At 45.0% G+C, this 11,449-nt stretch overlaps 1 protein-coding gene and 1 long non-coding RNA gene across 4 annotated transcripts in view; one reads left to right on the top strand and one right to left on the bottom strand.

The window, feature by feature from the left end:
* GABRG1 (gamma-aminobutyric acid type A receptor subunit gamma1) overlaps positions 1–9,580 on the bottom strand; it is a 68,549-nt gene extending 58,969 nt beyond the window's left edge. The window contains exon 1 of one of the 3 annotated variants that reach the window (XM_081020076.1): positions 9,305–9,580. In XM_081020076.1, coding sequence (XP_080876202.1) covers positions 9,305–9,405 — 101 coding nt within the window. In that variant the 5' untranslated portion in view covers positions 9,406–9,580. Of the gene's footprint in view, positions 1–8,688; positions 9,027–9,234; positions 9,255–9,304 lie in introns of those variants that run through there. The other 2 variants (XM_081020077.1, XM_081020078.1) reach the window with 2 other exon arrangements.
* Positions 9,560–11,449, top strand: part of LOC308484976 — a 33,089-nt gene continuing 31,199 nt past the window's right edge. The window contains exon 1 of the long non-coding RNA XR_013990255.1: positions 9,560–9,660. This is a non-coding gene — a long non-coding RNA (uncharacterized lncRNA). The remainder of the gene's footprint in view (positions 9,661–11,449) is intronic.

Genomic DNA, 11,449 nt, shown 5'->3' with positions numbered 1-11,449 from the left:
CAAGAGCAAAAACAGCTCAGCCCCAAAATGCCAGCAGGAGCAAAGGATAGTCTTAGTATGGAGTCGTAGATAAGATATCCTCGTGAAGACAAGCCAAACAGTAATTCCTGCTTCCACTCTCTGCTCATCACAGTTCTTTAACACTTGTAGCAAAACTTTATGAATGAATTAATACAGCATGTAAAATAGTCTGGTGTCCTGTTTGGCTAATAGGTCACTGCTATAATTTGTATAATCTGTATTTTCCCACATGTTCTGATGTTATTTGTCATGCGAGACCAGGTGTGCTAGAATTGGTTGTCATGCAAGAAGCACCAAAAAATGCTTTATGGCAGGCATAGGCAAACTCAGCCCTCCAGATGTTTTTGGGACTACAACTCCCATCATTCCTAGCTAACAGGACCAGTGGTCAGGGATGATGGGAATTGTAGTCCCAAAACATCTGGAGGGCTGAGTTTGCCTATGCCTGCTTTATGGGCAAATATACAGTAGCACCAAATAATTAGTACTCTGGGGTTTATAAGGCAGAGCTGGTGCACATAAGGTTCTTCACCATGGGATTGTATGTGTGTTTGTCCACTGTTCATGGCCCCAGCTATACACGCTGTGTCAAAATAATGCATATTGGAATGTTATTGCTAGGTGTAAAATGTTGCCTGCATGGCTTATTCTGGCACTACACCTTCATGCATATGAACAATTTTGCTGGGAACCAATCCAACTCATGCGTCTGAGAAGCGAGTAAATTAGATTTCCTAGGATCCTGTTGGACCACAGCCATTCTTTTTGAGACCCATCATCTCTCACTGGAAATTTCTCTTCCCTTCAGCGTGATCGACACTGTCATTTATTACCTCCACTCCACCAGACTACTTGGTCAGGATTAGATTAAATATATTTATTAGATAGTAGCCTACACATAATGTGGAAGTACAAACACACCAAAAGGGTTTTTCACTTTGTAAGTTAAGATTCATAGGTCTGATTCTTGCTGATGATTCTCCAACGATACATCAAATGCAACTGGAATTCAATTGATCTGGTTCTACCTATTGATCTGCTCCACTTATTCATAGCAAGCTTGCCTCTGTCAGCCAGACAGCTGCATTTGTCCAGATAGCCACCATTACTGGGTTCAGCCAAAGCATGAACACCTGTAGCTTTTGTATTTAAAGGGGGAGGAGAGAAAAATAGATGTCACTTGTGACAGAATGAGATTCTTAGCATGGATAGAATGGGGAGGACTCACAGGCTACACTCACATGGCTGTTTATTCCATATTCCATTTCCCTGTTACACTTTCCACATTATATTTGAGACTTCACACATCATCAACACCACTGTTGCAAATAACATGGAAATGTGAACTAAACTTGTGCTGTATTCTGCTGTGTTTCCAGAAGTGGCACTGCTGTTGTGCGAAGGCTCAAATGTAACGTGGAAATTAACACTTAGGGAAATGTCGAGGAAATGGAATACACTGCCATGTGAATGCAGCCAGTCTGTAGCTCATGAGGGAGTGTGTGGAAAGTGGAACATGTAAGCAGCCCATCAGAGGAGGAAATTAGCCCAGAAACGATCAAAGACCCCTAAGTAAGAATGGTGCAATGAAGGAAGAGTCATATTGAATCTGTATCACAATGATTCCAGAATTAGAGTTTCTGAGATTTTCACCCATTTCCTATAAGGAAAAGACTTCTGTGTAGGAAATCATGTGAAACCCACATCTGTGGTGATGAGTCCACATTTCATGTGCATATTCCTTTAAAATATGGTATGTCATGGTTTCACACAATTCCCTACATTCTAGTTACAGCTAGGTAGCCCTGTTGGTCTGCCGTAGTCAAATTAAAAAAAATTCCTTCCAGTAGCACCTTAGAGACCAACTAAGTTTGTTATTGGTATGAGCTTTCGTGTGAAGAAGTGTGCATGCACATGAAAGCTCATACCAATAACAAACTTAGTTGGTCTCTAAGGAAGGAATTCTTTTATTTTGTTACAATTCCCTACAGTTATTTCCATTTAGGAGTGAAACATTCGAAGTAGTTGTCTGAGGATGCTAACAATTTCCCAGCTTTTTGCTTCGTATAACACACATCTAGGATATACAGAGGTATGGGCTACAAACATTTTTATATTCCTTTTTTAGTCATTTGTTTCTATTGCAACCTATTCCATTTCTCTCCTCCACCTTCATTACCATAGTTATTTGTGTTCCTTCCAACAACACTATGTAATGTGGCCAACATCTGCTGCTTGAAATTCATCTTCTCTCATCCTTTTCATGGAAGATGGTTGTTCATACACCATAGTGGCATGTTTCATAAAGTTGGGAGAGGGGAGGGGGAGTCCTCCTTAGTCATATAAAGATTTTTGATTGTGTGCGCAGGCGCACACAATTTTTATTCAACATTTCCATTAAAGAAGCCAAGTGTGCTGGTGGCACAGAAAATTTATCTCTCTGCTGCTCATTCAAGAAGAAGCCAAGGCTTTGGCGGCTAAATTCTTAAATGTACAGTCAGATTCTTCTTGCAATATGAAAGCTACTGGATTCTGTGCTGTTGCTGCTTTTGCACAGGAAATTGGGTTGCAGGGACCTTCGGCCATAAGCAGTGGTGGACAAACTGCCACCCTCAGCCCATTTTCAAAAGTCCTCTGCAAGCAATGAGTTCAGACCTCTTGCAATAACAACCTGCCCCTCCTAAGCAACCTGCTGCAAGCAGGAGGAGAGATAAAGACTGCCACTGCCCAGTTTGGGCTATGGTCCCACCCACTGCCAGCATGCATTCACTCCCTCAGTTGCCTGCAAGGGACTGTGTGATCCTTGGGTTCAGTTCCCCATTCTTGATCTAGGTCACTAAAGATGTCTTCCTAGCTGAACAAGATGGATGGAAAATTTGACAAGAGCAATCTATCAAAGTAACTAGGAGTCTAGATTATTTATAGGATGGCCTGCTCACTGAACTGGGACTGACTCAAGACCAGGAATGCAAAAATGTAGATATTCAGTATGCACTGGCTCCTAAACAAACACACACACAACTGGGCTTGGTTCAGCAGTCAGAAGACCAGGCTTCTTCTATCTAGCTCCTAGAGAATCTCACTGACTTTGGCATTTTTCACAAGACTATTCATTCATGTCTGCAACAACACAAATTCATTAATCAGCGGGACATCTGATTTGCATAAATGTGCAACTGACTTATTTGGTCTACCCAGAAGAGTATGACTACAGATTCCATTGCAATGTCTTTGTCCACACTATGGCATTAACAATCGTAGCTGTTTGTCCCATAGCATATCATTGCTTTTAAAACAGGATGAGGGTGACTTTAGTATACAACCTAACTGCAGTCTTGGTTATGACTAAGGTTAAAGGTATAAATAAGCTGCTTCTGGGTACTTGTGGGCCTACTGAGAGCACCATGCTTGGCCTTACTGAACAACATCAAGAGGAGGGCTTCATATGTGTAGCACCGATAGAAAGGCTTTCAGGTTACTTGTACAGTGGTGCCTTGGGTTACAGATGCTTCAGGTTACAGACTCCACTAACCCAGAAATAGTACCCCGGGTTAAGAACTTTGCTTCAGGATGAGTACAGAAATCGCACGGCAGTGGCGCGGTGGCAACGGAAGGCCCTGTTAGCTAAAGTGGTACCTCAGGTTAAGAACAGTTTCAGGTTAAGAACGGACCTCCAGAACGAATTAAGTTCTTAACCCGAGGTACCACTGTAACCTTATTTTGTCTCTCTTACCCCATGTAAATGGAGCCGTGAATGATGGGGGGGGGGAGTGGTCCCACCTGAATTCCTACCTCCGGTGTTCTTCGTTGTGCAATGCCACACAACCTCAATATCTCAGCAAATGCAGGACAGGATTCAGAATAAAGGGAGCCAGGCATCACTTTTGTGGTCCCAAATTTTACTTTGGTGCCATTGTACTCAGAGAATTAGTCTTTTCCTAAAAAGCAGGTGCTTCTTTCAGAAAACATGTGCATGCATTCAGACTGGAAGACCAACATAATACTAAGGAGAATTATCTTACCAAATATTTTAACTTTTTAACCGAATTATACACCAAGGCAAAACGTTTCATTAGATACTGAAAAATGATTCCCCCCCCCCAAGATGTTCTCTGCTGAATTATCAAAAGGCAGAGGTTTCAGAGCATGTTTCAGGGAACTCTGGTTATTCTTATCAGAAGTTCCTTAAAGAGAAGGTCAATAGTGCTGGAAAACCTGTTCCAAATGGTGGTAGTGGGAGCAGGCTGCCTATCTTCTCTGGCAACGGGAAGCTACAAATAAGGTTTGGCTATATTCTATAGTACACTCTTTAGAATGCACTAGGTAACTTTAAAGCCCTTAGGCCTGACCTCTATGTAAACTGACTGTGCATTGTACAATATGCCATGGAAATATTTGCAATGCACAGGCTAGGGTTTTGATCCAAACCCTACAAATATATAAATTCATCAAACCAGTATATAGATTTGTGATTTAGTCTGCTGAACAGCAAACCTTTATGGTGAAATCTTTATGGTGAAAAAGCTTCCTTGCTTGCTTGCTCTTTCTTCAGCACTGTAAGGCTGCTTGTGGGCAACATGAACACTAGAAATGGAAGGTTCTGTTGCTTTTGGCTTTCTTGATTCTCATTTTTCCAATCTTAAATTCAGTTCTCCACATTTTGGCAGCACTTTGCATTTTTGTTTTTTTAAAATAATCCTCATGAAAATTCACAGGCGTTTTAGTGCAAATTTCTCCTAACACTTTTTAATGCAGTTTTGACCAATGTACATTGATTTTCCCCTAATATGACACATTTTCATATTTTACTTCACATATATATTAATTTTTATGCACACTTTCCTCTAACATATGCATTTTTGTAAACCTGTCTGATTGGGGAACTGCATTGCAAAATCCATATAAAGTGAGGATTTTGAAGGATGGCTGTGTTTTGGTTCACATATCATTTTAGAAAGTGCAATGTAAACTGAATCAAATTTCTTCCCCATCCTTGATGGTGGCAGACACCTTTGCATGGACACAGGAAACCATGTGCAGTTTCTTCCTGCACCATTTTGAAAAGTATTTGTACCCAGTGCACCAGAGGTCCTGTTCACTGAAGCTGCTCCAAGCAGCTTTGCAACGTGTTAAAACAAGAAAAGGGGCAAGAGATCAAACGCTCCATACACCTTGAAAGGACTCCTAAATTGCCTCTTCCTTTCGCTGATTATTTTTAAGGTTTTCCCCCAGAATTATTCCCAAAAAAATCTGCACAGGAACTAGCCCCAAAATATTTTAAGATGTCTATGTATTGGGGGGTGGGAGATGGGGCAGCCTGCAATATAACCATCCATTCCTAGTGCAGGAGCTCCAGAAGAGATGGACTTCAGCATATAAATGTAGAGTCAGTGTGGTGTAGTGGTTAAGAGTGGTGGACTTGTAACCTGGTGAACCGGGTTTCCATCCCTGCTCCTCCACATGCAACTGCTGGGTGACCTTGGGCTAGTCACACTTCTCTGAAGTCTCTCAGCCTCACTCACCTCACAGAGTGTTTGTTGTGGGGGAGGAAGGGAAAGGAGATTGTTAGCCACTTTAAGACTCCTTAGGGTAGTGATAAAGCGGGATATCAAATCCAAACTCTTCTTCTTTTTCTTCTTAGGTGACAGGGGTCCCTTGAAAGTGGAGAATTCACAGAACACTTTACAGAACAATACTGAAGGGGCAGAGAGAACTAAAGACAGACGAACTGCCGTATTCAAGCCCTGTGGGGCTTACACCAATAAGGAAGAAATGGGGGGGGGTCCTTCCCTCCCAGTGTCTTTTCTTAAATTCCCTCCCATGGGTTCCAATGGGAGGGCAAAAAACTCTGCTTGCTCCAGAGCTGACATTGTCTCCCATTACATAGACAACTGGGGCTTCCATTTTGGCCATCCCGCCTCCAGAGCTGACATTGTCTCCCATTACATAGACAACTGGGGCTTCCATTTTGGCCATCCCGCCTCCTAAAAAATCACCAATACCAATATGAAGGATTCTGATTGTCATTGTACATGCTGTCAAGATAATAAAATCCATTCTAAACTTTTTTTTCAGTTGGCAAAAGGATGTTTAAAGGGGGAGGGGAATAGTATAGCCTTGTGTCAATCTTCCCCAATCTCATGCCTTCCAGATGTTTGGACTACAGCTCACACCAGCCCTGCTGGGGCTGCTGTAAGCCGTAGACCAAACATCTGGAGAATGCCAGGTTGGGGGAGGCTGACCTACTGGCCAGGCATTGTAGAGCTATGAACAAAACCACTAGAGCTTTAACAATTCTAGAGGGAAAGCCACGTGTCTAGCTCTGAAAACCACTCACTTCACTTACAGCCATTTTATCCATTATCCTGTGAATGGGGCCGGGGGTGGGGGGAGGCGTGCCTTTAAAGAAAACCAGTTGATGCAGGTGCTGGTGTTTACACTGAGCATTCAGCTGAGGAAGTGCTGCCTGGAATCAAAACGACAAGTCAAGCAGTCCCCCACCCTCCCCGCTCCCCATTTAATAGTTTTGTAATTTGAGGATAATTGCACACAAACTGCAAAATCAAACGTTCTTAGTGCAGTTACAGAATCCTCCTCTAACTTTTGTCTCTTCTCTAAGGAATGCAGTAATAGTTCATTTCCTGCTCTGCCCCATTTCCAAACTACCTCCCTCCCCAGTCCCTGTCCCAGACAAAGACTGTCAACTAGCTAAATGATCACAGGTGATTGTTCTCTCCCCCCTCTGCAAACACAATGTACCCACTTGAATATTATTATTTTTCCTGAGGAGCAACTCGTTTCATTAAGATTCATTCACAAGAAGCCTTAGCTGTGCTGGTGTCATTTTCATCAATGCCTTTGAAACGTTACCATAACCTGACAAGTCTCCCCCTCCCACCAGCCTTTGAGAGGGCTCAAACTACAGCATATGCTATAATAATAATAATAATAATAATAATAATGGATAATCAGAGATGTTTCTGGCCAATTTCATACAGTGATGAAGCTGAGGCACACTCTTAAGATTCACACACTTGACACAGATGCACGAATGATAGTGCAGTGTGGATGAATTCAAATACTTTTAAACACTTTTTTAATATAAAAAACCCCCACCCTGGATACTGCATATCCGGAATATTCCCCCACCCTGCTTAATGATTTGGCCTACGTCATTTAAAAAAATGACAATGGAGTGTTCTATTGCCCCACTGCATTGCAATTTAATATCTTTATGAGAAATGCAAACTGATGGCACAATGCCCATTACAGTATCTATGAATTATTCAAGGCATTGAAAAGGGACAGCTGATTTCCTTTCCTTCCCCTAAAAAAATCTTGGAAGCAGCATGCTTGCCTTCCTCAGCGAAGTGCTGCTTCTTTAGGGTCAGCCTGGCAATCCTTTTACATTACCAATCCATCAGGTTTGCAAAATCTCTGAAGGAGCACCCCAGCTGTTCCATGTATATTCACAAGGCGCAATATTTCCAAGGCTTCCTATCCAAAATATATCCTATTGCTAAAGACATAGTGAAAGAATCAAGGGCAAAGGAGTGTAAAAAGCTGTGGCTGTAGTTTCCCCGGATCATTAAAGATCAGGTTTAGCCAAGCCGCGGGCTCTGCAAGTAAACACTCTTTCAAACAACCATTTTCTGTAGTTTTGAGAGATCACAGGAAGGCAGTTCGTGCACACAGAAGACCAGTTGCTTTTCACCCAGAAGTGCTAGCAGTGCAGTGCAGAATTTTGAATGACTCGATGCTACAGAAAGAAAGAGCATAAAACTTCTGCTCCCAGTTACAGTGCCTTCCACAGCCCTCTGGCAAAACCAGCCACTTTTCAGGACAAAACCCAGAAGATCCTTTCCTGCAGAAAACTCCCAGAACTACCCCCACCCCCATGTGAACTGTAGTCCAAACATCTGGAAGGCACGGAAGACTGACACAGGGGTTATACTCCCCCCCCCCAGTTAGTTGAAAGCAAGTCCTGCTGATCTCAGTGGAACTTATTTCCAAGTGCTTCAGGCTCCCAGCCTAATACTAAACAGGGTTACTCAGAAGGAAGTCCCTTTAGATTCTGTATGACATATTCCCCAATAAGTAAGTTTGCATGTATGCTTCCTGAGAAGCACTGGGTGCTGTTTTCAAAAGGCTTTAACTTCCAGCTGAATGTGCTTAGGCTTTCAGCACTGCAACATGATTCCCCGTGCATTCCTACCCCAAAATAATTCCCATTTAGCCCCATCCTAATATACATGCTTACCAGAAGAACCTTAACCTAAGGGGAATTTGCTTAGAGGAATTTACTTCAGAGGGAATCGGGCTGTTAGTCAACACGTGGCTGTTCCCCACTCCAAAAGACAAAAAAAAACTTTCTACTAAAACTCACCAAGGCTAGGGGCTCAAGTCTGCTACCCTACCTTGGTTTCCTTAGAAGTGACTTGGGACAGCTCAGTCGGTAGAGAATGAGACTCTTAGATCATTGGTTCAAGCCCCATGTAGGGCAAAAAATCCCTACATTACAGGGGGAGTTGGACTCGACGACCCACGGGATCCCTTCCAACAGTACAATTCTAAGATTTACTGTTTCTAAGCAGACACACTTAGGGCTTCGCAACTCCCAATAACCCCAAATCACACCCCTCCTTTTAAAGAATAAACCTCAGCAACCTGTAGCACAATGGGTCAGTGTGCCTAACGGTTAACCAGAAGGTTCGTGGGTTCGACCCAGGGACGTCTGTGGGGAGAATTCCTGCACTGCAGGGGGCTGGACTGGATGACCCTCAGGGTCCCTTCCAACTCTACAATTTCTAACTCCCTAGGGACTTGCTTCAGAATCGACCCGGACTGGATCAAGCTTCCCAGAGAAGAAGTTCACACTCGGAAAAGGAGCAGGAGAGGAGAGCAGCTGTTTTTGTCTAGGTGGCGAGTTGCAACAGCTCCCTTCCAGCAACGCGGGCGCTCGGTCCTGGACCAGAACAGAAAGTGATGGCAGCGTGAGGATGAGGATGATGCCATCCAAAGGACCGAACCCCCTAAGCAGGAAAAAGCACAGTGCTCCCTTTGCTTTCCAGATGCGCCGATCGAATGCAGGGTTAAATTAAGTTTTACCAGACTGTATGCATGCATACAGTCCCCGGATTTGCAAACCAGTCCCCTTACAAAATCCATTGAAGTTGAAAAATGTCCCTGGAAAAAAAATAAAAATCTGGTAACCTTAGGTTAAGTGCAGCGAAGTGGCCACAGGCAGGACCGGGCGGGCACGTGCGGAGCCTCGGCTACTCACCAGCTGCCCAGGCGCACCGTCAAGAGCAGCAGCAGGAGCCTCGCGCCGCCGCGGGGGCTCCACGGACGCGAAGGGAAGCAGGCACCCAACTCCGGCTCCATGCGCGCTCGGCGCTCTGGGTCCAGCTGCCACTGCTGCTGCTGCTGCTGCTGGCGCGCCGGGTCCGCAGACTCCCGTCTCCACTTCGCAAATGGCAGCAGCAACACCAGCGCCGCCGCCGCCGCCGCCGCCGCCGCCGCTACTTGCCCTCCGGCTGCTGCTGCTGCAGCCGCTGCTGCTTTCGCTATAATAGTTGTAGTAGCGGCGGCGGCGGCAGCAGCAGTTAAGGAGAGCGCGAGAAACCCCTCAGCAAACAGGTAGCCGCGGGTCCGGGAGCGGAGGAGCCGTCAAGGCGTGACTGGCCAATCGGCGCCTCAGCCCGCGCCATAAATGATCGAGCGCGCCAATCAAGCCGGTCCGGGGGCGGGGTTTGCTTTCCGTTCGAAAGCGGGGCTGAGGGGAGAGAGGAGAAACTGGCGGGCTGCTGCAATAATAGGGAGCGGGGCTGCTGCTGGGAAGGTCTCCCGGGCTTGCTGCTTGTGGAGGAAAGTTGGAGGTTATTCGTGTAAACTGGGGAGTTGCTCCCTCCTCCAACTTTTTAGAATGGGGGGTGGGGTGCTTCCTAGGGATATTCTCTTTCCAGCAAAACTCTCACAGGAAAGAGCGAGGGGAAAACCTCCCCTCAGGAACAGTGGCGGGAGAGTTTCTCTCTCTGGATCTGCGTTGCCAAGCTCCGAAAAGGGGTCTCGGCTGAAGCAAATTATTATGCAGCTAATCCTGCGTTCCTTGCTTGATCAAGAGATTTCTTTCCACCACACAACAGATTCATTTCTCTGTCTCCCCCACCCCCGCCATTTTCCCCCTTTAAAGTTTCCAAGCCCAGTGGTTGTAGGAAAACACATATTTTAATCAAAGGGGAAAACACACATTTTAACGAAAGGAGAAGAAAGTGAACTGCAGACGCAAACATGTAGCTACTAAGGCTTTATTTCAGTTACTTACCCCCCCCCCCAATATCTGTATTCTAATTCTTTATTCTACACCCTAGATATGCAAGTTCACATGGTTGTATTCAGTATTAATTAATATTGCCGCTATTCACTATACCTGATACTCCATCTCAAGGGTGCCAATTTGAATAAAATATTGGGGGGAGGCAAGCCTTCAAAACTGATCACAAGATGCCCATCAAATTTTGAGAAGGCCTGGCCTTTGGGGGGGGGGGACCGAAAGAACCTCGGCCCCTAGGAGATGGCTCCTATGTCCATCACTTCCACTGAAACCAAATAGGTTTTTAAAATAGGTTTGGCTAGGACACACCTGAATACTTCTGTGCAAAGTCTAGAAAGGAGAGGAACAAAAATAGTTTCTTTATAAAATAAAACGTTTGGTCCATGGTTCTACCAAGACATTTGGAGCATGCTTTGCTTGGGGCTAAATGGGAAATATTTGGCATAGTGATGGAGACACAAACCCATCACTCTACTTCACCTTCCTACCGCAGCTCATTGTGATTCCCCGTGGCTCTTTTGCACTATAGAGCCTGCTCTTTTTGTGCTAGAGAGTGTAGGTGAGGGACTGATCGTTTGATGGTGGTGAGTGGAGCTGTTTCCCGCTTTGGACCCCCTTTCCAGTGTAGGACATATCCTGAAGGCAGCTCTGGTGAACATTGGGGCACAGGGCTCTTTATCTCAGGCCCACATATTCGCATAAAGACTCAGCTGCAATGGAAAACAAGGTGAATTTGAACAGAATCAGAGAGCAGGCGGATCCAGAAAGAAAAATGTGCAGATGAGGTTGCCAACTCTACCGTCTTGGAAGGGTGCCTGTGCCCTTGGAAGCACTTGGCAGAGTGCGGCATGTGGGTGTTATGTCCCTTTGTTGCTCCATTAGGTTTGCCAAGGAACAAGGACAGAACAGCTGGCAATCTCTCTGAATTGTAGGTGGCAGTGGTGGTCAGTCTGTGGGCCTGACTTCTGGTCTGTATGGTACCAACAAGGTTGCTGCTGTATCTCCTGGACTGCTGCCTGTGGAAAGCTGGGAGACAAGGATAGTTATGAGCACCAGTTAACAGCTGCAATGGGTTGCCTTTTAGCTAAACAGATG

This window comes from Podarcis pityusensis, assembly GCF_964106645.2.
Source record: "Podarcis pityusensis genome assembly, chromosome: 9".
NCBI classification, from domain to species: domain Eukaryota; kingdom Metazoa; phylum Chordata; class Lepidosauria; order Squamata; family Lacertidae; genus Podarcis; species Podarcis pityusensis.
Note: the sequence above shows the minus strand (reverse complement) of the source record. Positions and strands in the feature narration are given on the sequence as shown.